Genomic DNA, 27275 nt, shown 5'->3' with positions numbered 1-27275 from the left:
ATTAATAAAACATGTATGCGTGACTTAGTATACAAAAACTAACACAGAAGCCAAAAACAAACATTTGTGTTTAACACTATGATACACACAACACATAATTTAGCTACAAAAACACATGTTAAGTGTGTCTCTCTTGTTCTTCTCAATATGAGTTTGACACTACATATTTATCAGTTTACCAAAACTCAACGTTACCAGTTGTTAATAGAGATTTAGCTATATCAATACTCGAAATAAAGTCAATTTTAGAAAAGTTGTTTTCACATAACACATAAAAAATACATGGGATTTTTTTTCTTACTTATGTAGAATTCGTATAGTTTGGCTTCTCGCCCGTTACCAGATCATAGTTGAGTTTTGGGACACCTTGTATACAGTTGGATACAAACACACACACAACACAAAAGCTACAAAAACACTAGTGTTAAAGCTCATTTTCGTTGGTCGTTAACATAATCGTTATTATACAGACAACATAATCTCTATTTTAGAACAAAATGTTGAAAAATAAACGATAATTCATATGCGGATTACAGCATTCGGTCTCTGTGACATGTCCCGAATACGAGCATTAAATCCTATACAGTTTAACTTGATGAAAATGACACCTTCAAAACTGACGTAATCTGTACAGGAATGGGTGATAGGATTCATAACCATTACACGAAATTATATAAAGCATCTCATTTGCATCTTTTCTTTGTATTCTAATGTGAATCTCTTGTCATAGGTTAACAATGCCTCCGTCAGCCTATTCGGAGTTGAGAATGTCATTTTAATTAAGTTAAATGTTACAGGGCATAACGTCGCGGATGTGGGATTGTGCGAAAGAGGCTGGGCAAGGGACATGGTGGATTTTACTTAGTAAAGAGTCTGACACAGCGGTCATCTATAATATCGGATAATTCCCAACCCAAAAAAGGGCATAACGACCAATGAGAATGAGCGTATGAATGTGTTCGTCTCACCAGTTGTTCCGGCGTGCGACTGAGTTCGGCCCTGTGCTGCGCGTGCACAAACACAGACTTACGTTAGTGACGTCACACGGCACACGTGACACTATCGTGACTATGCATGACTTGAGGTGATCAAATTGTGAGTTTCAAGTGACTTTTTGTACCATAGTAAACCATCATCATAATCTTTACTCAGCTAAGTTGGGGGTGTTTATATACAGAATGGTTAAATATCGAAATTCTTTTGTTAAATAGAAATGTGATTTTAAGTGTAACTTTTTGTGATTTTATGGAGGTCTTTAGTAACTCACAATTTGATTCCCTTATTGCTTAAACGCAGGGGTGATATCATAATGAATTATTTTTAAGTACCTAGTACATTGGATTGGTATTTCGCAGTTAAAACTTAATATATCATGGTTATACAATAATAATATGATATATCGAATGAATGAAGTTAAAATTTAGTTTTATGGTCTTCACCAGTTAATCTTAAATGGCCAAATGAAATAATTATTGATGTATGTAAAAATTTAAATGAAATTAGAATGATTTGATGTCTCATAAAATCATGAGGATTTAAACTACACCAAACGCCATTTTATTAATTGCAACATTGAAATCCCTGCACCTTTAAATTATTATTGTGTTAACGAAAAATTTTACATTTCATTAAAGCATATTCTAAAACGACTGCTGCTTTCAAAAAAGGTTGCAAGTATTGAAGTGAGAAGTTTGCGAAAATAGCTCTTAATTTAGTAGTAATGAGGTACATATTCTCTTACCATAAGTTCTCTAGGATTGAACATATCGGCGGCGTGTTTGTTTAAGGCTGCGAGAGCAGCGTTGGGCGGGTAGCCGAGAGTGACGGGTTTGCCGTCAGTCCCTTCCGCAGCCGCGTGACGACGGGAATTGTAGATCGCTTTTAATGCCTGTAGTAAAAAGATAGGAATTATTAGTCCATTGTTTTATGGGTATGTCTAATGAAGGCACATCTGTCAAAATCGACAGAGACAAGGGAATCTAATTTTAGGATTCTTTATTTGAAATCGTGTGAAACTTTGGATCCTGTGCGTCGAAGTGTCCGAATCTGGAAGAATTACGGATAGGTATGACATTTTACAGAAATCGATATTCGAGTGTGCGTTCACCATGAAGTTCGCTTTATACATCCTACCTACGCCTTTAAGTTTGGCGATATTTTTACGCCTAGTAAGACCAGTACAGTGTCCAGGACAGTGAACACTGTGTGTAGGCTATACCTGTAGACATACACTGACCTGCACAGTACAATGTTTGTCGGTGAGATGGTTGAGCAGCGCGAATGTCTTGCGCGGCACTCGGTCACAGTCCAGCCACATGCACAGTGTGTGTAGGCTATACCTGTAGACATACACTGACCTGCACAGTACAATGTTTGTCGGTGAGATGGTTGAGCAGCGCGAATGTCTTGCGCGGCACTCGGTCACAGTCCAGCCACATGCACAGTGTGTGTAGGCTATACCTGTAGACATACACTGACCTGCACAGTACAATGTTTGTCGGTGAGATGGTTGAGCAGCGCGAATGTCTTGCGCGGCACTCGGTCACAGTCCAGCCACATGCACAGTGTGTGTAGGCTATACCTGTAGACATACACTGACCTGCACAGTACAATGTTTGTCGGTGAGATGGTTGAGCAGCGCGAATGTCTTGCGCGGCACTCGGTCACAGTCCAGCCACATGCACAGTGTGTGTAGGCTATACCTGTAGACATACACTGACCTGCACAGTACAATGTTTGTCGGTGAGATGGTTGAGCAGCGCGAATGTCTTGCGCGGCACTCGGTCACAGTCCAGCCACATGCACAGTGTGTGTAGGCTATACCTGTAGACATACACTGACCTGCACAGTACAATGTTTGTCGGTGAGATGGTTGAGCAGCGCGAATGTCTTGCGCGGCACTCGGTCACAGTCCAGCCACATGCACAGTGTGTGTAGGCTATACCTGTAGACATACACTGACCTGCACAGTACAATGTTTGTCGGTGAGATGGTTGAGCAGCGCGAATGTCTTGCGCGGCACTCGGTCACAGTCCAGCCACATGCACAGTGTGTGTAGGCTATACCTGTAGACATACACTGACCTGCACAGTACAATGTTTGTCGGTGAGATGGTTGAGCAGCGCGAATGTCTTGCGCGGCACTCGGTCACAGTCCAGCCACATGCACAGTGTGTGTAGGCTATACCTGTAGACATACACTGACCTGCACAGTACAATGTTTGTCGGTGAGATGGTTGAGCAGCGCGAATGTCTTGCGCGGCACTCGGTCACAGTCCAGCCACATGCACAGTGTGTGTAGGCTATACCTGTAGACATACACTGACCTGCACAGTACAATGTTTGTCGGTGAGATGGTTGAGCAGCGCGAATGTCTTGCGCGGCACTCGGTCACAGTCCAGCCACATGCACAGTGTGTGTAGGCTATACCTGTAGACATACACTGACCTGCACAGTACAATGTTTGTCGGTGAGATGGTTGAGCAGCGCGAATGTCTTGCGCGGCACTCGGTCACAGTCCAGCCACATGCACAGTGTGTGTAGGCTATACCTGTAGACATACACTGACCTGCACAGTACAATGTTTGTCGGTGAGATGGTTGAGCAGCGCGAATGTCTTGCGCGGCACGCGGTCACAGTCCAGCCACATGCACAGTGTGTGTAGGCTATACCTGTAGACATACACTGACCTGCACAGTACAATGTTTGTCGGTGAGATGGTTGAGCAGCGCGAATGTCTTGCGCGGCACTCGGTCACAGTCCAGCCACATGCACAGTGTGTGTAGGCTATACCTGTAGACATACACTGACCTGCACAGTACAATGTTTGTCGGTGAGATGGTTGAGCAGCGCGAATGTCTTGCGCGGCACTCGGTCACAGTCCAGCCACATGCACAGTGTGTGTAGGCTATACCTGTAGACATACACTGACCTGCACAGTACAATGTTTGTCGGTGAGATGGTTGAGCAGCGCGAATGTCTTGCGCGGCACTCGGTCACAGTCCAGCCACATGCACAGTGTGTGTAGGCTATACCTGTAGACATACACTGACCTGCACAGTACAATGTTTGTCGGTGAGATGGTTGAGCAGCGCGAATGTCTTGCGCGGCACTCGGTCACAGTCCAGCCACATGCACAGTGTGTGTAGGCTATACCTGTAGACATACACTGACCTGCACAGTACAATGTTTGTCGGTGAGATGGTTGAGCAGCGCGAATGTCTTGCGCGGCACTCGGTCACAGTCCAGCCACATGCACAGTGTGTGTAGGCTATACCTGTAGACATACACTGACCTGCACAGTACAATGTTTGTCGGTGAGATGGTTGAGCAGCGCGAATGTCTTGCGCGGCACGCGGTCACAGTCCAGCCACATGCACGGCGCCTCGCCGCCCGCCGCCGGCGGACAGTGGCTGCGGGCCGCGTGGGTGAACACATCTGCTGCACTGCCGAATGATCTGTAAAATGGTGATGATAATATTTATTACGAGAACAAGATATACAGGAGAATAAAATTGGTCTAAAAAGCTCCGTGCAGCAACAGTCCTGTTGTCGAGCGTTCGACGTACCGGCGCCGCACTGTTGCCGTACCGTGCGTTGTACGTCGGCACCACAGCCGGCCGTCAAGAAACGCATAAGTTGAAAGCGCCCTAAGTTTATTTGGTAAGTTTCTATACAGATATATTTTTAATATTAACAATATTCTTCGATTCTTTGGCGACACACTTAATACCAACTATTTATATAACACTCGGTTATGTACTTACTTGCCACATCCTCTCCAGTGACAAATCCATGGCGTCTCTTCGAGCGGGCTGGTGGCGGGCGGCGGCTGAGGCGTGGGGGCGGGAGGGGGCGTGGCCGACGGCACTGGGGGCGGCGTCACCTTCTGCTGTTTATGTAGTACGATTCAGGAAAGTATAGGCACAAATCTTATCGCTAAAAAGTAATTTCTTCCAGTCAAACAGCTTAGCTTATCCGAAGTACGCTAAAAGTGATTTCACGCTGGTCAAAATGTATAAAACAAAACACTCCTACGCATACGTCAGCATCTTATATCTAACTTTGGAGAAGAAAAGTTATTTTACAGGAACTGTAATTCTGGGTTACGTTGCTATCATTATCAATAGAATAATAAGAAATACTGTCTTTAAAAATATCTATTAAATACCTCGGGAACAGGTTGGTTGACGACGAGCTCTTTATCACCGATCTTGGTGTTGCCAACCATGACTGGTTGACGGGTGATCACCTGTCTCATTACCGGTTGGGTAGTGGCTTTCTGTAGACAAGAATTAATGTCTTTCAAACTCGGCTTGAATACAGGGAGGAAACAAATATTTAGTTTTACAGTTCGTAATCCCGTGTGCTTGTAAGCCAAAAAAAATGTTGATGAGAATTAAAAAACAATAAACTAATTTATTTGGCTCATTCTCATTGGTCAGAATGTTAACAGCTTGGTTCGATGACTGGCTTTCGCCTGTTTTGGCAGTCTTATGGTGACTACCCAACAGAATCACCTATCATAATCGACCGTAGTGAAAGTATCTAATTCTGTCTTATGTCAATGTCTGTGATTCTTCCAGATTCGAACGACGACTCCTTACGATTTCATAAAAATTATTATAAAATTAAATTCCTTCGTCGCGCTCGAGTCTGATTAAACTAATTTCTTCTCTGTATGAGAAGAGGCCTGTGCCCTGCAGTGGGGCAATAGCAAAGCTGATGATAATATATTGCATTATAGAATCTATAGTAAAGTACTTACCGCACAGCTCTGTATAACGCTAGTCTTGGCCTCACTAACGACGGACACCTGGTTGCTCTGCACACTGGTCACTACAGGACTCCTGTGGTTGCTGAACCATTCGGTGCACGTTCATTATAATCTACCCTATATGTACTAGAGTACAGTACTTACCGCACAACTCTGTATAACGCTAGTCTTGGCCTCACTAACGACGGACACCTGGTTGCTCTGCACACTGGTCACTACAGGACTCCGCTGTGGTTGCTGAACCATTCGGTGCACGTTCGTCTTTATCGGCGCGTTCATTATAATCGGCTGGTTGTTTGATACTGTTATAATTTGCTGTTGGCCTTGTAGAAGTTGTTGGTTACCTAAGGAAGTTGAATAAATAAAGTTAAAGTATATGAATTGGAAACACCATCTTTAGTTAGACAAAATTATATAACTAGTTTTGTCCACAATATTTGCTGTTGTACCGTGTTTGGCGCTCATTCTAACAAGATATACCTGTACAGATTTTTTTTCAAATAGGTCTTAATAAAATATTTTGTTAGACTTATTACAAAAATAGCTTCTACCGGTGGTTTTAGCTCCGCTTAATGAGAGCTGCCCCCGAGTACAATATTTGCCAGAACAAACAAACAGCCAAACATTATAAAACACTATTTTATTTATAGGTACAGACAAACTTACCCTGAATAAGCTGAGCATTACTGGTAACAATCTGATTACTGGTCGAAGTACTAATAAGCGCAGGTGGTTGTTTCTGAGTAACCACGATTTGTTGCGGCGGTTGCTGGTTGACGATCTGAGCCTTATGCGGTTGCGGGGGGTTGGTTATTATAGGTTGCTGACTGGGCGTTATTTGGGGGGCGTTCTGTTAAATTAAGAATACAAATTAATATATTATATACACCTTTTAACAATAAAACTACACCGATAAGCATTTACATAAAACAAGACTAAAAGATACATACTTTATATAAATATTAATTATAATTGTATAGAACATGAGGCTACCATGTAAATATGTAATAATCATACAATACTTATAAGGTTCTAGCAAATCACACATAGGCCGAGATATTTTTAAATAACCAATAGAATTTCGTTATTGACACATCTTGTGCTCCGTCCATTAAGCGAAGAAATTGTATTGGTTGTTTAAAAACTTCTGCACTACGATCTTCCCGTTTTCAAGTAAGGCCTGATAAAGCCTGATAAATTTTCTCTAATTCTTTAATCAATTAAAGAATTAGAGAAAATTTTATATTATATGAAGACTTCATTCAAAAAATATATACCAAAAATATCATATATGATGTATCGCTAGCACATGCATTTACATGTATAATCCCAAATTAAAAGTACAATTTAAACAAAAAAACTCTAAGCAAACTTTATAAAAAATAAACAGAAAGGAATTATAGTCCTTATATACTTATACACTATTCGACTACTTAAATACAAAAGCATAATATAAAAAGTAATATATCTGGCCCAAATCCAAACGACAAAGAAATACAATTGAAATAAAATTTAGAAGTTTTCTAAACAAACACAGACGAATATAAACTCTAAACGTGAAGCAATAAAGTCTAAAATTACACAGCATGATCATGCCTGGCATACACATAGAAAGGAATAAACGTTGGTATATTTTTCCGCTAATACAGTCTAATTATAATAAAAGTACTGTATATGTTTCAAAGTACTCATGCACATTGACAACAACCTACATAGTACAGGTTTTTGGTACAAGTGAAAAATGTCAAAATTTTAAAATTACAAATATTACAAAAACGCCAAAAATTTTTACTATAATATCATCCAATTTCTTCTAATAAAAGTACCTTATTTCAGTTTTAAACAAAATAATAATTTGTTTTTGCAATTTCTTTTGTTATAATCTATAACCAATTGAACAATCGGTAAGGCTCAAAAAACACACGTATAATTCAAAGAGGCACTCAAAACGGTACCCAAAACCTCTAAAAGCAATCAAAATCCACAAAATCATTCACTCCGTAACCTTCAAATCGATTACACCAATTTAATCGATTGAAAAATCGAATAACAATCGACTTCTACGCAAAAACCTGTGCCAAAAGCTATATGCTTATAATATAGTGTGCATGGAACCTGGGCGAGGGCATTCTTGACCATCGTGATGGCTTGCGAAGTACTCACTAAGGCCGGCTGACTCAACACTCTCTGTGTAGACTGTATCACACCAGAGTTCTGCGATAATCAACTTTATTTCAACAACTTAAAGTCCAAAATTGGTCGTTTGCTACGGTTGCTGTGGCGTTATGAAAATGAATGTAGACTGTATGTGTCACACCAGAGTTTTGCGATAATCGACTTTATTTCAACAACTTAAAGTCGACAATTGTTTTTTACTACCATTGTTTGTATTGGTGATGTTCGATCCGCAAATTATGGAAGATGTAATATGACCTTCTTGTTGGTATTTTTTTATGTGCAGTCAGATCGAACGCAACTTGCACGATTGAATTTTAATTTACTTATTCCTAGAGTTTCCATAGCCTTGTTTATGAATTACTTCTCCATCTTATGAAAACTTGTTTTTACTTTCAGCATTTATCTTTTGGAGAACATTCATAAACATGACAAAAACTTACCTTTGCCGTATAAGTACCTAGAACATTATTTCTTATAATAAATATATGAACTTAATCTATGGTTATATAACCTGTTAGTAAAGCCACGATTACATGGTTATATGGTTTGATGATGAGACGAATTTACACGCAACATAATATAAAAAGTGCAGAACCCATTTCAATTTTGAAAAAAAGATTTTTAAGTATGTACTTTTTTATTGCAGATCAATACTATCTGCGGAAAAAGTAAAACCCTTTTTAACCGTTTGACTTACATGCATTTATGCATGTATGTTTGTCCACGATAATATCACGTTTGGCAGAACTGATATTGGTACGGTTTTCAGCATTTATTTGAAGGTTCAAGGTATACTATTGAACTGCGGGATTGTTCGAAAGAGTTACCGCGGCCCTGGTACATTAAAAGGCCTACAAAAGACATGTTGGGTTTTAATCAGTAAAAGTCTGACACTCCCTCACGCTGCTAACCCACAGCGGGAGTCATTTAATGATTTTTCATTATAAAAGTATATTATTGAAGACGGTTTTGTAAAAAGTCAGTTTGAGTTTAGGATTTTTTTTCCTAATATTAATTTTTAGCACGGTTCAGCACGAAACTTTCATAAAGTATAAACAATACGACAAAATTGAAAATCCCGTATTAAACACAAGAAAACCCATTACACCTGTAAAAGATGTTATACACAAAAAAGCAGAAAAAGAAAGAATATGGTGGTTATTTTGATTATGATCCCAAAGCTTCTATATCTGGAACTATTAGTATGATTGGAAGCCAAGAGTATTAGCACAGTGAAACAATCTTTTCTATACAGTCAATCATTAGTATTCTTAGATATTGGCTCGACAACATAGAGTAAATTATTGCATTGTAATTATGTTGTAAGACCTACCGAGTCAGCTTCGTAGTTGGTTAAAATAGGAACTAAAGTTAAATCCATCATTTAGGTCAGTACCAGATGCGGAAAAAATAATTATCATAATTAAAATATATATATATATAGTAAAGTAAATAATTTAAAATTCAGTTACACGTAATGTCACATGGCGAGATTACGCCACCATGTAATTTAAGGAGATTTTAAGTCGCACATGAACTCTCGTTTCTTTTAATAACTACACCGAAGTGGCAACACCAAATTTTACTCGCCTTTGTACATCAACTTTCCAAATGTGAATGAAAATAATTAAATTAAGTCTATGTAATGTTAGTGTAACTAATTTAACTGGCCACGGGTCGTTTTGTTGTTAAATAGATAAATATGTATTAAGTATAAATTGAATCAAAGCTAGCAGTGCCAAATAGCTTACTCGGTAGGTCTATGCCCAGCAAATTAACCGATTGACCAACTGCATAGAGTGAGATAGACTGTGGTTAGCTACAAGATTTGTAACCTGTATAATATGCTGTTGCGTTATCGCCTCTGTTGCCTGCGTAATAAGGCTGTTTAGCGTTGCCTCGTCCAAACCGCCTGGGTTGTTCACCTTTTTGTCATACACATTTCGTTTAAAACCATTTTCGAAAAATATTTTATGCTAAGAAGTTTTTTATATATTTCAATGTGAAACACGTCAAAATAAATAAACATAATTACTTTAAAATGGAAAGAAAAATCTCCAATTATATGTAAAAATCTGTGAAATAAAGATAATTGAGTAAACATACCGTCAAAGTGAGAGGTCCCCCGCCGGTTGGCCCTTGAACTATAATAATAGTTTTCTGCATCATATTCCCAGGGATGTTTTGGGCGATATAACTTATTCCACCTGCAAAATGAATAGCAAATTTCAATGTTATGTAAAGGCCTCAAAAACTACTTATATTATATTATAAATTAGATTATCTATGTGCTGAATTTCATTTAACTCAGTCTAGAGCCCGGAAAAGGACATAGGCTACTTTCTACCAAGTCGAGAAAAGTAGTAAAACCTGAAGAATAAATTTAATGATAATAATAATACCTTGAGCATTGCTAGGTGTAGCTATAATCTGCATCGGTTGTTGCATAAACTGTGGTTGAGTTGATATTGTTTTCTCTGTAAAAAAAATATAATTTAAAGATATACATTGCAATTTATAAAATTTCTAAATAAATAACAATGTATCATTCATTATATGAATTGAATACGAGAGCTCACCTTGCAAGATAAGCTGGCCAGCTTGCGAAGCAATAATGTTCTGTACATCCATCGGTTGCACTTGTAACATCGGTTGTTGCATCTGTATTGTTTGCTGTGGTAAGAAGAAGAATTGAACATAACTATTAGATCAAAATTGCTTGTTTCATCTGCAGATTTGATATGTCACGAAAGCTAGTGAGCCACACTGGTTGGTAGTTTTTTTGACAAAAATTATCCATTTGTTCGAGTGCAAAGAAGTTATAAATATACATACACACACATACACAAACATTCACCTTTGTGTGAGAGTGATCGTGAGATTGTCGTATGTAGTTATCTAAGCCTAAGCGCTCTGTTATATAACAATATAAATAAGTTAGTCCGTACCTGTATAGGTGCCTGGACCTGTAGCGTCGGTTGTTGCACCTGCAGAGTCGGTTGTTGCACCTGTATCGTCGGCTGTTGCACCGACATCGTTGGTTGTTGCACCTAATTATAGTCAATGTTATATGTATTCAACGATTCAAAAAGTTTGTATTTTAAGTTATTTGGGTTTTAATTTGATTTCAGGGAATATATTTTTTGTTTTATAAATGTAGACTAATATTGCTATTACCTGTAAAATAGGTTCTTGTATGATGACAGAGTTGTCACCGGCTGCAGTCATCAAAACCGAAGGCTGTATCATTTCTACTGGCTCTTGCTTCGGTGGCAACTGTTTAGAAAAAAAGAAATCTTAATACCATACAGTTTAATAAAAATAAAAGACACAAGAAAAGTAAAAAAAAATAGCGTTCGAATTAAAAAATCACATCCTTCCGGATCCGTCCGCAAACTGAATCCGGTTTATCCGTTTAAGAGCTACGGTGCTACCGACACATCCTCTCTTACGACAGTCCTCTTTTTGCGTGGGTAAGGCAAGAAAATAATCTGCTCCAAACAACTTTAACATAATACTATCTACCAATAACAATTAAAAAATAAATTGTGCATATACTCAATAAGCATATTTAAGGCTAGCTAGTAAATTGCTTCAAATGTAATGAACAGTTGCGCAAAAAAATTAGCAAGAAAACAACGATTTTACTGCAGTGTAAAATCTACAATACAAAAAAATACACTAATACATAGTTATTATTAGAACCTTAGCTCGTAGAGCTCCCAAAAGTAATCCATGTGGGCGCTATGGTACGCCATAGAGAACAGACATGAAAGAAATATTATGTTATGATAACGTATAGAAAAAAATAAATATTGAAACCATAGCCTGAGCCCAGACACCACCAAAGCGGAGCGGAAGTTTTTAATCGATTACAAAAAAATGGTTCTCAAATCGACACCATATGAATATTTTTGAATAACCAATAGAATTTCGTTATTCGAAATCTCGCATCGCTCACTCAGTGCTGCCATAAAGTAGAAAAATTCTATTGATTTTTTTAAAACTTCTCCGCTCCGCTTTGTTTTGGTGATGTTTGAGTTATGTAGTATATAATATTTACCAAATCCTCTTCATCTTCCAGTGCTGAAGCTGCAAGCGCCGCATAAAGATTCGCCGCTGTCTTCGACACGCTTTCTTGAGGCGGCTGTAAGCAATAAAAAAAATTAGAGGTATATACAGTTACGAATTTAAATATGAGTAAAATTGCTGGTTGTAGTGGCATCGACCAATCCTGGTGACAAACGTGTTTTTGTAAGAATGGTGGTATTGATTTACACTTTCATGTAAAAGGTACAGAAAGGATTTTGATGAAACTTCGCACTGATTAGCTAACAAGGATTTATCCATATGCGGGAAGTAGTTCCCTCGGGATGAGGGTGAAACTGCGAGTGGAAGCTAGTAATTAAATATAGTTTCCTAGTTAAGTCTGTTGCCTGAATGACTGAATGACTGGTGATTAGAAAATTTTGGTGTAACGTTTCTCTATTTTCATGTTTTTTTTATTTTTATTTTTAAGAACGTGGTTAAAAGAATAGAAAAGACTAATCATGTTAAAGAATTCCACAACAAACCTTTTCTTCCACCTTCGCCTTCTTAGCCGGCGGTTCCGTATACGAATGATCACCAACACCAACAACAGATTCAACCTCCTTCTCAGTTTTCATAGACAATTGACCTTCTGCCTTCACTTGAACCAACTGTCCCTGTTCATTCTTATACTGAAGAATAGGCGCTTGCAATTGGTCACTCTTCAACTGAATGATTTGACCCTGTTCGTTCTTTATTTGAATTAGTTGACCTTGCTCATTCTTTATTTGAAAGTATTGGTTTCCTTGAGAAACAATGCCTGGGTCGTTGATTTGTATGACCGGGGTCGGGTCAGATTTGACCTGAACGATTTGACCTGTTTCAGTTATTTGTATGGTGGGGGCGTTAATCTGGGGGCCCATTTGAACTACTTGTAATGGAGGATTGGAGTTTTTCTTGAGTAGGTCCGCTAGCATTTTGTTTTGGGCTGATTTCTGTGAATATAATCATGATGAGAAATTAAATAAATGGGTTATCTATGTATATTATAGCTAGTTAATAATATAAATAAAACGTACGATGGTCAGTTGCGTTTGCTCGTCTATTTGAATCTGCACTGGTTCTTCTTTCGGTACTGAAAGCAATTTATATGATTAGACATACATAAACAGCTAATTACTAAGCTGTTGTATTTACATATCTACATTAGGGTGTCCCAAAAAAATCAAAATCATTTTTTTTTAATGCATACCCTCCTATTTTTTTCCTTTTGGTCCAAAACTATTGTAAATAAAATTTTATGATGATAGGACCACGGTAACCCGTGCCGACTTCCATTTGTATGTATGCCATACTTGCTTTCTAAGACTAACGCGATGTAACGCGTCGATGTGCTTGTGATTTCTTGTTATTTAGTGATCGAATCATTGTTTTCAAACAGCCAACATGTCACTAGACTTACGCAGTTATGAAAAGGGCATATTTTTAATTAGGGAACCTAAAATATCAATTGACGGGCTCAAAACTTCCGTCTAATTGACAAGTTCTGGCAGTTTCATTGTACAACTAGCGACCCGCTCCGGCTTCGCATGGAATAACAGTATTTCCCCACTATTTGATGTTTGTTATTATACATATAACCCTTCCTCTTTAATTACTCTATCTATTAGAGAAAACCGCATGAAAATCGGTTGCGTAGTTTTGAAGATTTTGGTATGCTTACAACGGGACACGGGGACAGAAAAAGCGAATTTGTTTTTAACTATGTAGTGATATTCGGGTAATTAATTTAATTGTGAATGAAAGCGTAAATCTTACTATTTGCGAATGCATTATCTACTGGGGAAAAGCGCGTATTCCAACTAAATCTTTGCCTATTGTGTGACGAAACTCGTCATCTTGTATCCCCTTGTATCAAGTTGGGAGGGAGGGGGTTGTTTTTAAGCAGCGCCATCAAGACTTTTTCAGCAACTTAGGTAATTGTAATTTGTTTGATTTTGCACATGCTGATGCGCTTCAATTAATAAGAACAAATCATCATGTCCCGAACCTTTTCCCAACTATGTTGGGGTCGGCTTCCAGTCTTACCGGATTTAGCTGAGTACCAGAGTTTTACAAGGAGCGACTGCCTATCTAACCTGCTCAACCCAGTTACCCGGCAACCCAATACCCCTTTGATAAGACTGGTGTCAGACTTACTGGCTTCTGACTACCCGTAGCGACAGCCCAAGATGTTAAAAATGACAGCCAGGACCTAGTGAGCGCGAGTTACAGAAAGCGCGTGCCTCAGAGGACCAAAGAGGAAATAACTCTTGAAAAACGATGGGATGTATCGTTTTTCAGGGGTTATTTCGTCTTTGCTTAATTCTTTTTTCAAAAGAAGATCTTTACGGTACGTTGTATGGCAAAAACATCTCTAACTTCATTTCAGTAAAAACCGAGCTCTTTGATCGATCGCCTTAAAATTAATGACAGTTTTCTACATGAATGTGTTCTACCTTTTAGTCAAATAATGCTTCGTATCAAGAAGCCGTTAAGAAAGTTTCATCACTGAGAGTTAGTGAACGATGTGGCCAAAAGATCGGTAAAGTTCATGCAAGACTTTTATTGATTAATCACAGTAGATGAGGAACAAAAACAATTATTGTTAAGTACCGTCCTAGAACATCGGAAAATTTATCCTGACAGTAAAAAAAACAACTTTGAAAAGAAAATTTTAACAATGATATTATTTTGCAATGTATATGAGAAGATAAAACATTATTTGGATGTATTCAAGTTTTATTTTTAGTTATAATAATTAAGATCTAAATTTCTCCATAGTAAGTCAGTACAAATTTTCATGTGAAAACTTTGGCATTAAGTCGGCACGGGTTACCACTGTCTGATCGAGATAATATTTATTATAGGAGTTAATGAGGTCAAACCGAAAAAAAACAGAGGGTATGCGTATTTGAATTCGAGAAAAAAAAATTCCCCCTTATTTCTTGGGACACCCTAATCTACATGTATATTTACCTAAAAGATCTTCTGGCTGGTTGATAACAACCTGTAAATAGAAGAAATTAAAATTACTTTTACTTTAAAAATATCACAACATAAAATACCAAAAAAATATTACCAATACCATAAAGTTGAACAAAAAACATATGTAGAGGTAATGTTTATGTATATGGCATAGAAAATTATTTTTACCTTATCTGGCGTACTACTGGCAACACCGCCTGGCGTTATCGTCGTACACTTGATTAAAGCTTCGGGGTCGACATCCATTACCTGTTAAAAGAAGACAATAACGTATTTACTTGACCAGAAGCAGAATAATACGACCACAGAGTAAGCAAAGAAGAGAAGAGATGCCATAATGCAGGTAAGTCAGACTCCTTCTTCTTGGTCAGATAGGTACGATGGTCGTGACCAAAACGATCAGTTACGAGTGAACTAACGAGGCCTTTGAGTGCTTTGAGACATCTGTCAAAGATTTTTGGCATTACATAAAATGGCCGGGTCTAAAGAAGGCGTATAAGGGCTAAGACAGTAACGTTCCTCATTCCCCACAAACCCGCATTTTGGCGAGCTACTTTCTTAAGAGATTTTCCGTTATGGCACCTCCGCTAGTTATTTTATTCTGTACTAGCTGGTGCCCGCGACTTCGTCTGCGCAGGTTTAGTATTTCGAACAATATGTTTACAAATTGTAGCCTATGTGTTATTCTGATGTATACAAGCTATATTATTGTAAAGTTTCATTAAAATCCATTCAGTAGTTTTTGCGTGAAAGAGAAACATCCATACATACAAACTTTCGCGTTTATAATATTAGTAGGATGAAACAACCTTCAAAAATAAATTTAAATTAATTGTAAATAATTACCTGATTAGTTTGAACAACAACAGTGCTAGGAGTGGCGGGTCCTCGTTGTTGACTCTGTTGTCTCTGCGCTACCTATAGTCAATATAGAGATTTAGTTTTACGCGCCAAAATATTGCCCATCCCTGATCCTACGTCAAAGAAATTTAAATAATGGAGTATTTCTAGAGACTTGTCAACAACAAATAGTGTGTTATCAGTTCGATATTACATAATTATCAATCAGTCTCAGACATTTTTCAGCCATTTCCGTACATAATCAATTCTATAAATAGCCAAGGTAACAACAATATTTCATTAACAGGTTCCTATACGTTTTTTTTAGATTTAAGCTATGAAAGATGTGAAACAAATTCAATATCTGTTTGTTTAAAATATTTTATGCCTGCTAAGGTTCAACTGATCCGCATCTTTTTTTTACAATATACAACCTACCACGAAGACAATTCCTTAAAATAGAAAAAACCATGCTGATATCAAAGCTAGCGAAATACTCATGCCGGTTCAAACCAGTTATTTTATTGTTAGTTTATTAACTAGTATACTTGGCATGCCTTACTACGTCGCTTTTCACTGCCACTACTCGCCTTTTAAGGCAAAGACCGCCTTTAATACTTTTCCATTCGTAATTGTAGGCAAAGACATCTGCAGTCTGCCTATAATGTCAAGCGCTTAAAAAAATACCTCACTACAATACATGCCTCAATTTGATAGTTCAAAAGCCATATTATGACATGGTATAGTTATCCAGTAACGAATACAGCTATCTCTTCTTCGCATTGAAACTAAGTTATCCACATTTCAGTGCGAAAGATAGACACGTTCCAGAGCGAATATGAGAAAAAAGTAATAACATAATGAATAAGACGTTATCACCTGCCTAGTCTTTCCTCAACTATGTTGAGGTCGGCTTCCAGTCAAACTAGATGCAGTTCAGTGCTAGTCGCTCCATGTAAGACACTGGTACTGTACCAGTACCAGCCAACAGTCTACCAGTCTACCAGAAAACTAGTCTCACCAACGCTTGGTAAGACTGGTTTTCAGACTTTCTGGCTTCTGACTACCAATCACTACTGGCAAAAATGTTAAACTGACAGTCGAGCGAAACCTACCAATTTATCATGCCTGAATAGAATCTGGATAACTATGACATGTAATAATACAGCATTTATAGAACCATTAAATCGTTGTTATAACGTTCAGAAACTCAATTTAACATGCATGTGGTTAATTCTTTCATTTGTATACTCGTATTTTATACCTTTGTTTGTGATTTTTATACCCTTCTTTGAAAACATGTCACCTGCATTTGTCTAGTTTCGAAAATAAATTGTTTCAAAATTATAACAAAAAAAAAATAACAAAATATAATGGGAACATAAAATTTTCCTATTATTTTTTTTAGTTCATCTGGTCAAAATTTATTTACCCGAAGATATGTAACGTTGTCTAAAAAACTATTTACTATTATATCTTAAACTGCAAAGCAAAAAACTTGCGCGAAATTAAAGATAAGAAAAAAAAACTCCTTCTGCATAATTTTTCTTATTTCCCATACATAATTATAACAATAAACAGACCCCAAAAATTTTATAAAATTCATACAATATGTTAATGTTAGTTTTGTTAGTAGAACTTACTTGCGGTGTCTGTAGGGCGGGGCTTACTTTGTGCGCTAACAAATGCTTTATAAGCGTCGTGTTCGAAGGGTTCGACTCGAGGGCTTGAGATAGATGCGGGTGGGCGGCTGTGGGTTGTGCTTGCGTCTGTAGAGAGATAAAATCAGTTAAAAATGTGATTATAAATAATCCTTCAATATCGCCACTGGGTTTTACGAGAACTATGTATTTGAATGCAAAGCTGCGTTTGTAACACCTTCACAGTATTACGCCTGAGCTGGCTGTGACGAAATTTGGTGAATAAAGAGTTTTCAATATTTATTTATATGTAATCTGGATGTGGTAAGAAGTTCCATAGAATAAAACCGCCAGAAACAGGTAGTTTTCCATGAAAATTCAACTGCAATTTCTGATTCTGCCTGTAAATGTTATCTTGACTATATGTAGACAAAAATATGACCTCTTTTTTACACACCTAATATATTTGTTCTTGTACAAATTATCCTTACTATAACCCTTACCTGTACTTGGGGTGTAGATACAGCGGGCTTTGTTTCAGTTGCTGCCTTATTCGTGAGCTGAGCTTTTAGTATCGGCGACGAAGGTCCTATAGAGAAAAACATATACATAATTAGGTATTCCAAGATAAATCACCTACTAAACGTTCGCTCGTAATAGCATAAGTCAAATATTTTTAGCATGAAGACACACGTTTATTGAAACTGACAACAAAAACATATTATTCGAACTTGGTCACTATACCACTATATAAATTGGCCCAATGTTTGTGCTTTTATATTGGTATCTACTTTTCTTTCTTTTCCGAAAAAAATACCATATACAATTATTCTTCTTTTGAACTTAATTACTCCAATAGTAAAATAGTACATCCAAAGTGAATAAATTATAACAAACCTGCAGTAGGACTAGGTCTATTCGGCATAGTTCTGGATCTGATGCCGATGTACACTTGTTGAGTCTCGCCAGTCGCTAGCGTCACTGAGTTGGGCCCGACTGTACCGCCGAACACCGTCCTACAAACATTTGAAGAAAAAAATATGTGTAAATAATTTGCAGAAGAGTGTTTGTAATGCTTTCGTAGCAAAACTGCTGGATCGATTTCGATTAAGCTTGTGATAGAATTGAAGAAACTGTGTGTAAAAAAAATATTCGGGCGCGGACTAGTACCCTCAAGGTTACAGATCTAGAGGGGAGAAATAGCTAGTATGTGTATTTGTACTAAAACAAGTATCATGAACGGGCCACATTATTTAGTAAGTATTAGGTAATTAATCCTTCGTCGGTACATCTCGTTAGCGTCGCACGCGCTGTTGTCCGACGCCGGCAACACTTCGTATGCCGAGCGAAGCCATGCTTGCGCGAAGTGTTATACTAAACAACACGAGCGAAGTCGTAGACAGTAGCTAGTGCTAAATACTAACTTACCGGACTAATCTAGGAAGTGTTGTGGCGCAATAACGCCCTTCCTGGCGAGCTTAGTGCAGCACGCGACATATTGTCGGTACATCTCGTTAGCGTCGCACGCGCTGTTGTCCGACGCCGGCAACACTTCGTATGCCGAGCGAAGCCATGCTTGCGCGAAGTGTTATACTAAACAACACGAGCGAAGTCGTAGACAGTAGCTAGTGCTAAATACTAACTTACCGGACTAATCTAGGGAAGTGTTGTGGCGCAATAACGCCCTTCCTGGCGAGCTTAGTGCAGCACGCGACATATTGTCGGTACATCTCGTTAGCGTCGCACGCGCTGTTGTCCGACGCCGGCAACACTTCGTATGCCGAGCGAAGCCATGCTTGCGCGAAGTGTTATACTAAACAACACGAGCGAAGTCGTAGACAGTAGCTAGTGCTAAATACTAACTTACCGGACTAATCTAGGGAAGTGTTGTGGCGCAATAACGCCCTTCCTGGCGAGCTTAGTGCAGCACGCGACATATTGTCGGTACATCTCGTTAGCGTCGCACGCGCTGTTGTCCGACGCCGGCAACACTTCGTATGCCGAGCGAAGCCATGCTTGCGCGAAGTGTTATACTAAACAACACGAGCGAAGTCGTAGACAGTAGCTAGTGCTAAATACTAACTTACCGGACTAATCTAGGGAAGTGTTGTGGCGCAATAACGCCCTTCCTGGCGAGCTTAGTGCAGCACGCGACATATTGTCGGTACATCTCGTTAGCGTCGCACGCGCTGTTGTCCGACGCCGGCAACACTTCGTATGCCGAGCGAAGCCATGCTTGCGCGAAGTGTTATACTAAACAACACGAGCGAAGTCGTAGACAGTAGCTAGTGCTAAATACTAACTTACCGGACTAATCTAGGGAAGTGTTGTGGCGCAATAACGCCCTTCCTGGCGAGCTTAGTGCAGCACGCGACATATTGTCGGTACATCTCGTTAGCGTCGCACGCGCTGTTGTCCGACGCCGGCAACACTTCGTATGCCGAGCGAAGCCATGCTTGCGCGAAGTGCTCGTTTTCCTGTTTATAGAAGGAGATTTTTCTTTATTGCATTTATTCTAATTTTTTGAGAAAACTTCTAACAGTCTACAAGGTCTATGATCGCACAGGACGACTGCGGAAAGTGTACTTTAACTTAATTGACTGTTATCTACGGATATTACATGCTGGAAAGGAATTTTATAAGGTTCGCGACAATGATTTGTACTAAATTGTTTTTTGAGTAACAACATTAAAGCGACTTTAAACTTCTTACAAATCATTGCACAATCCTTCAATCTTATTCTCTACTTTTGCGCAAAAGTTGCGCAATGTATAACATTTGCGCAAAAATGGCGCAAAATATAAATATTTTGAGCATTAATTACATAGAAATTAAATGAGACCTTATTATTACAATTTTCAATTTTTTTAACTTTTCGATTTAACAACGTCTAACATACTTTTTTTTTAATTACAAGTAGAAGTTTAAGATCTTACCTTAGTATCACTCACCTGCACAGTTCTCTGCTGTAAATGAGACTGCTGTATTGACGTCACGGGCGCCAGGGTGGACGATGAAGTGGTGACAGCTGCAGTGGACGCTTGAGGGGCTTCGGTCGCGGGCTTTATGGCCACTTGAGCCTGTTGGGTGGGAAAACATTGTTTTTCATGAATGTACACGCATTACGCAAAGATTTATCTATAATAATATTTTGAAGAGGTACAATTTGTAAGTTTGTATGTAGGGGGTAATCTTTGGAACCGTTCTAGTCGGGTTTCCAAAATTCTTTCAATGATAGACAGCTACTATGTTCCTGAGTGCCAAAGGCTATATTTTATCCCGGTGCGGGCAGTAGTTCTCAAAGGACGCGGGTGCAACCGCGGAAAAGCGGCTTGTATGAAAAAAAAAATATGGTAAATCGCTGGGCCCGCTCACCGTCTCCACCACGCGCATCAGTATGCAGGCGGGGGCCTAGGCTCTGTGCCTGGGGAACATACTCACCGCCTGCTGTTGTCCGAGTCGCTCGTGCGCCTCTCGCTCGGCCTGCGCGGCGAGGGCGCTGGGCCCGCTCACCGTCTCCACCACGCGCATCAGTATGCAGGCGGGGGCCTAGGCTCTGTGCCTGGGGAACATACTCACCGCCTGCTGTTGTCCGAGTCGCTCGTGCGCCTCTCGCTCGGCCTGCGCGGCGAGGGCGCTGGGCCCGCTCACCGTCTCCACCACGCGCATCAGTATGCAGGCGGGGGCCTAGGCTCTGTGCCTGGGGAACATACTCACCGCCTGCTGTTGTCCGAGTCGCTCGTGCGCCTCTCGCTCGGCCTGCGCGGCGAGGGCGCTGGGCCCGCTCACCGTCTCCACCACGCGCATCAGTATGCAGGCGGGGGCCTAGGCTCTGTGCCTGGGGAACATACTCACCGCCTGCTGTTGTCCGAGTCGCTCGTGCGCCTCTCGCTCGGCCTGCGCGGCGAGGGCGCTGGGCCCGCTCACCGTCTCCACCACGCGCATCAGTATGCAGGCCCGAGGCCCGTAGCTTTGGGCCTGTAGGACATACAAAAAGTGTCAAGTATATACGGTCCATGTAATTATAACCCCCATATTCCAGGGTCCTGGTAACTGTTTAGAACTATCCCGCAACCCCGACATGACGTGGGTCTGTGTGCGGTGAGTTCGGGTTTTCTCATCGCTCATATCTAGATAGAAAACAGACCCGTGTAGGCGGCGCGCGTTGTTCCACGCGCTACTCAAAGAGATGTCAGTAAACCCCGACTACCCGGGGCTGCGGGATTGTTCAAAAGAGTTTACCGTGGCCCTGGTACATAATAGGCCTACGAAGGAACATGATAGGTTTTAGCCAGTAAGAGTCTGACGTGCCAACTGACCTCGACAGTGACGAGCGAGACGAGCGTGTGAATAAGGCCGGGCACTCTGGCCACGGCTTCGCTAGCGCGGTCGCCGAGCGAAGTGAGCGCGTAAACGCATTCTAGTGTACATACTAGTACCATTATGTCGCGGAGAGTTAGTAGGGCGCATACTTCTTGGTACACCTGGGGACAAATAAAGTGGGGTCAGTGAACTTTGTGTTGATGTGAAAATAATGAAGAAGAATTATGAATAATGAATAGCGCTTGCTAGTATTTTCATCAGAACTCAGAGGGTGTGCAAGACCGGTAAGTGGGATTTTCTTACATACATAGTTACAAGTGAAGCTAATATAGGCCTTTTAAAAAGTTGTTTTAGTGGTTAATGACAGAATTAAAACCATTCTATCTGTAAAATAAGTTAAACAACATTAAATTGTTTATGTAAAACTGTGTGATAAATATTATTGAAAAGTGAATTAATGCAATTTTATCTACACAAAACATTACATAAAACAAACATTTTCCGCATCAGTATTTTTTTATACATATGAAACATATAACATATAAAAATGTTATACAATACCTTAGCTTCAAGCGCTTTAAGCAGCGCATCTTCATTAACTTCGTTCTGAGCGAGTTTATTCAGTAACTCAAGCGCTGCAAGCACTCTCGCTCTGTCCTGTGACACTAAAGCTGACTGAATCGTTGACAGCACGTGACGGGATATCAGACATGTTGCTGGGTCCTATAACACGAAAAAATACTGAAAAATTCACACCTGTTACTAAAACTAAAAAAACACGCTAGTCATGTATTGTCATCAGAACTCGGAGCGTGTGCATTCATCCTAATCGAACACGGGACGTGGGTCAAATTAATATTCCAAGATTTTCTTACATACATAGTTACAAGTGAAGCTAATATAAGCGGGTTAAAATAGAAACCGGATCAAGAACCTCCTCCTTTCTGGGAAGTCTGTTTAAAAAAAAGTGAAGTCATTTTTTGGCAAGTAAGTGTAATGAGCTTACCTTGATGATAAGTTCAGTTGACACATTTCCTAGTGTATCCAGTCCTGATTGGCGTAATGTGCCCACCCAGCAGTTTGCGCAGAGCAACAGGAATCTGAAATGAATAAGCGCTTTAGGGTTCTTTTCGGATGGCCGAAATAAAAGCATTATTGACATGAAGACACGACTCAAAAGTTATGAAGGTAAAAATATCGTCATTTAGTGCCTTTGTACTTGATTGTTCAATATTTTCTTGTCTTATTAACAGCGTACATAAAATGTTAAATATGTAAATAAATCATCTTTTGAACTATAAGGAATTGGTATACAGAAAATTAACATCATATTAAGAATATATAATTAATATTACAACTTTAACTTCATTTATATTAAAACCGCAAAATTCATCAACAAATCTTACCTTATAAGCGTGGTATTCTTAGCTAAATACTGCACATTCTCATCGTGGAAGGACAGCGAGCGAACTATGGAAGCTATCTGCAATACCCGTTGAGTATACACACAAGTGGCGCCCCCTGGGAGCTCGGGCGCGAACAACTCTTCTGAGGGCTCCGTTACCCAGTCTTCTAGAACATCCTAGAAGGAAATAAAACTTGGTACATACAGGTAGATTCAGGTAGGTTGGTAGATACTCGGAGAGCAAGGCCTACTAGAAGAATGATGTTGATATTCAGTTTAATATGTATTTATAAAACGTTGTATTTACATTTTGCAGGCTTCTGGGAGGCGCAGAGAAGTTGGTTACATATGTAGTGTGGTATCATAATAAAACGTGAAATGAGGTAAAACGCGACTTTTCTATAGTTTGGGACAACGATGACATGCTTAAGTTCCGATTTTCGTAGTTAGATCAAAGTAAATTAGAAAAAAATACAGGGTATTTTTTGTGGCTTTATTAGGTTAGCCAATGAAAACCCACCTTTTAATACCCTACCCATCATTTCCTTAATTGCTAATATCTAATCACATCCAAAAAAAACTTACATCATCCAAAATCTTCTCCACCAGCAATTCTTCTTCCTCAGCGCCATTCAACAAACAATCCGTCAGCGTATTATACGCAGCCCTAGCTTGCACAATCAACTCGGGTTGTTCCACTCCGGGCTGCATGAATTTAGTCTCGTCGGCTAACTCCTTGGCCCCGCCACCACCGGCGCGCATACTCCAGAAGTCGTCTGGGTAACGACCCCGGGCCTCGTAGTAGGAACGGCCGATCGTGTCGCGGAGACTCGCTGGTTGAAAGTTAGTGATGCATGATAATGTTGTAATTTTTTTAATAAAACATTTTAGTCAACAGCATGGCAAAATCTTGATGTGGATACTATCAAACACACAGTCATTAAATAGTACTTATTACATAGTAATAAACTTAAACATAAGGCTCCACCAAAATGGACAAGTTTTTGAATGAGCAATAGAACTCCTCCAATCAGTTACTGATTGAGAGGACAAAAGTTGTCTGAAAATAGAACTTTTATTGGTTGTTTTAAACCATCCCTGCATTGGTGGAGCCTGGGTCCTTGGTGACTTGTTAATTGTATACTTTTTTTGCTTATGTATTTGACAACATTATATGTACAAAAATTACTGAAAAAATATACTCACAATGATTATAAACGCCCGCATGAGCCAGCAAAAAGTCCAATATATGGGGCGTAGTGCTCAAAGGCAGTCTATTCGAGTGGTCGGCTGCCAGTACCGTGCATACATTCACAGCAAAGTCTTGCTCGTTCGGCATCGGTGACAAGAGTGAGAGAGCCAGACGTTCTGATGCTGCAGCCACCCGGGAACTGGTTCGAAGCGCCTCACCTGATGCTTAATGCCGATAAATAATATTGCCTAATAACTAGCTAAGGGCTTTGTGTTTTATTGGTTAATGTTAATTGCGGAAGAATGCTTACTGGCTTGAAATAAAAAGATGATCATCGTCTTAAGACTTCATAATAAAAGAAAATAAGATGGTTACTTTAGATAAAAACAATTTGCAAATTAGGTACTATAAAAATATAGACACCAATCAATCTCTTCAAGTCAGTGTGGCTAGCTCAAGTCATTACATATGAAAAACAGGAGATTAAAGTCAAGGGACTGTTTTGTAGATCTGCACAAATTGCTTTGGTGTCTACAATAGGTTGTCATCTGAATTTAAATAATCCTGTCAATAACATAAACCATTTATCAAAACAAATGACTAACAAAGTCTGAACATCAACTAATAGAAAAGAATAAGCACAGATAGGTATATGTTTCAAGTAGAAACATACCTGATATGTACGTACCCCCACCATAGGATATTCGCGGCATGCCCCCCCTCCCGCGGCGAGGGTCTTCATCCATATCGTTGTCGTCATCTCTGCCTGGTGGACCTTTTGCTCGCTCATATCTAGGAAAATAAATTATAGCTCAATCACTACACAGCATATAACAAAGTCGCTTTCTCTCTCCCTACATCCCTATGTTCGCTTAAATCTTTAAAACTACATAATGGATTATGATGCAGTTTTTTTGATAGTGATTAAAAAAGAAGGTTTATATGCATTGCATATAAGCATTGCACCCGCGCGAAGCTGGAGCGATTCACTAGTTATAATAACGAATTATAGATGGATGTTTGCACACTTTACATAAAACCTAGAGAACTTATAAGTAGATAAATATTTACAGCTTTACTTATAAACGTGAATTAAATATAAGTACTTAAGGGATTTTTAGGAAAATTCTTACTTATAAATGTTGCTTAAGCATGTATTAACTAACATTTAATCACTACTTAAGACTTTAAGTAGTGATTAGTTAAAATGTTGCTTAGAAGGTGATTAGAGATTTTATAAGTAAGGGGTTAGAGTTTAAACCTTATACATGAGAATATAAACCTTAACACCTCTTCATACATAAAAAAAATTGTAACACTCACTTTTCCAAATAGGACCCATAAATTCTTCTAAGCAGTGTAGATCCATTGACACATGGATGTGGCAGCCTCAATGGTCGCAGAAATGACTCCCAAGTATCATTCTGATTTACCTGTAAGTGAAATGTTATTAATGCATGTCAACATCACACTTTGAAATCACCTATAGGTTAATAAGACAGTGAGAAATATTACTTTGTTCTTATTTGTATCCAAACTAATACAATGACATTCATCTATATTCTATAAACATAAAAATGAAACCTGCTTTCTGTTGTCACAACATAACATGAAAACGGCTTGACTTTTTTTTGGCTCAAAATTAGAGGGGAGGTAACTTAGACCCGAGAGAAGGTTTGAGGTTTTTGTCACTATCCGGCTACGGGACGCGGGTGAAACCGCGGGCGAAAGCTAGTTGTAATATTATTATGTAAAATTAAAGTAACAAACCACTCCAATAAGAATTCAATAACTATACTATGTGCATATGATGACTTGTAGTTTACCTTTGCTCATTTCATACATTTGGACTAAGGTGAACAATTTAGTTGTATTTGGGACTAGCGAGGCTACAGGACAAGAAGTGAAACAGGTCTTACCTTGCTGAGTCCTCCTCTCTGTTGTACCAAAGTGTAGAAGAGGTACAGGTCTATTTCTATGCCATTCACAATTGGCACTTTTGTTGGTAGACTGTAAAACAAATTATATTATCAAATATTTTCATATTCGCTGTTGCGCCATATAATACATTTTGATCTTAAATATAAATAAATAACTAGCATCAATAAAAAATAAATTAAACTTCTGAATGTGGCTGGTTGTTTGCAAAAAAAGCGGGTAGATATAGGTAGGTAAATCGGTTCTAGGTTATGTGCACTTAGATTAAAACAGTTTTGCACTTGGACTTGTAATGAAGAGCACATTCAAGGCAATTATTGAAAAGAGAGAATATACACACAAAAGAGCATACAAATCATAGGAACTATCAAATAAGAAGATCTAAACTTCATAGTAGGAGAATTCACAAACACAAATGCATAATATCTTGTGTAAATATATACAAACAAGTTTGGCCATATAATAAGGTATACTAACTTTTTACTCTCATTGAACTGCTTCAACTCCTTCAGGAAACCTTCTCTATCCTTTATGTAGTTGCTGGATTTAGTATTTATTTGTGATTTAGCCATTATAACAGTACAAGCGAACGGCTTTTAACGCACACTTAAACTGCAAAATACCGACACTCACGGATAGCGTCACGCTATGATAGAACTTTTAAAAGATCATGGATGTCACATAACTATGTATTATATCAATTTTATCTCATAATTATTAAAGAAAACGCAAATTTTCAATAATATGAACAGTTTGCTTGGTTTTCTTTGACATTGACAGCAAGCCGGACGAACCGACGAACGACGCTTGGTCGTTGCGTTGCCAGTACAAAAAAATAACAGCAATGATATGTAATAATGGCGGCCTAGCCGATTGTCAGCCACGGCAGATATTCTCATACAAGGAAATCAGCCAGCTGTACAGGGAC

The 27275-nt window shown here is 39.0% G+C and overlaps 1 protein-coding gene across 1 annotated transcript in view; it reads right to left on the bottom strand.

Moving 5' to 3' along the window:
* Nucleotides 1-27162, bottom strand: part of Bap170 (Brahma associated protein 170kD) — a 29315-nt gene extending 2153 nt beyond the window's left edge. Inside the window, exons 1-37 of the mRNA XM_064039572.1 lie at nt 26825-27162; nt 26329-26419; nt 25733-25842; nt 25083-25201; nt 24424-24633; nt 23803-24050; nt 23219-23394; nt 22819-22912; nt 22374-22535; nt 21809-21973; nt 21321-21467; nt 20931-21038; nt 20441-20569; nt 19797-19966; nt 18387-18505; nt 17993-18078; nt 17493-17618; nt 15856-15927; nt 15178-15258; nt 15001-15031; nt 13062-13117; nt 12528-12977; nt 12017-12100; nt 11131-11229; nt 10902-11003; nt 10533-10626; nt 10356-10430; nt 10060-10160; nt 9789-9878; nt 7891-7989; nt 6442-6625; nt 5920-6119; nt 5170-5280; nt 4766-4890; nt 4294-4456; nt 1742-1888; nt 969-1004 (exon numbers count right to left, since the gene is read on the bottom strand). Of these exons, the coding sequence (XP_063895642.1) occupies nt 969-1004; nt 1742-1888; nt 4294-4456; nt 4766-4890; nt 5170-5280; nt 5920-6119; nt 6442-6625; nt 7891-7989; nt 9789-9878; nt 10060-10160; nt 10356-10430; nt 10533-10626; nt 10902-11003; nt 11131-11229; nt 12017-12100; nt 12528-12977; nt 13062-13117; nt 15001-15031; nt 15178-15258; nt 15856-15927; nt 17493-17618; nt 17993-18078; nt 18387-18505; nt 19797-19966; nt 20441-20569; nt 20931-21038; nt 21321-21467; nt 21809-21973; nt 22374-22535; nt 22819-22912; nt 23219-23394; nt 23803-24050; nt 24424-24633; nt 25083-25201; nt 25733-25842; nt 26329-26419; nt 26825-26919 (4755 nt within the window). The 5' untranslated portion in view covers nt 26920-27162. The remainder of the gene's footprint in view (nt 1-968; nt 1005-1741; nt 1889-4293; nt 4457-4765; nt 4891-5169; nt 5281-5919; nt 6120-6441; nt 6626-7890; nt 7990-9788; nt 9879-10059; nt 10161-10355; nt 10431-10532; nt 10627-10901; nt 11004-11130; nt 11230-12016; nt 12101-12527; nt 12978-13061; nt 13118-15000; nt 15032-15177; nt 15259-15855; nt 15928-17492; nt 17619-17992; nt 18079-18386; nt 18506-19796; nt 19967-20440; nt 20570-20930; nt 21039-21320; nt 21468-21808; nt 21974-22373; nt 22536-22818; nt 22913-23218; nt 23395-23802; nt 24051-24423; nt 24634-25082; nt 25202-25732; nt 25843-26328; nt 26420-26824) is intronic.
* Nucleotides 27163-27275: the final 113 nt, after the last annotated feature.

This window comes from Helicoverpa armigera, chromosome 19 (assembly GCF_030705265.1).
Source record: "Helicoverpa armigera isolate CAAS_96S chromosome 19, ASM3070526v1, whole genome shotgun sequence".
In the NCBI taxonomy this organism is placed as follows: domain Eukaryota; kingdom Metazoa; phylum Arthropoda; class Insecta; order Lepidoptera; family Noctuidae; genus Helicoverpa; species Helicoverpa armigera.
The sequence above is the reverse complement of the archived record's forward strand: the minus strand, read 5'-3'. Positions and strand labels throughout refer to the sequence as shown.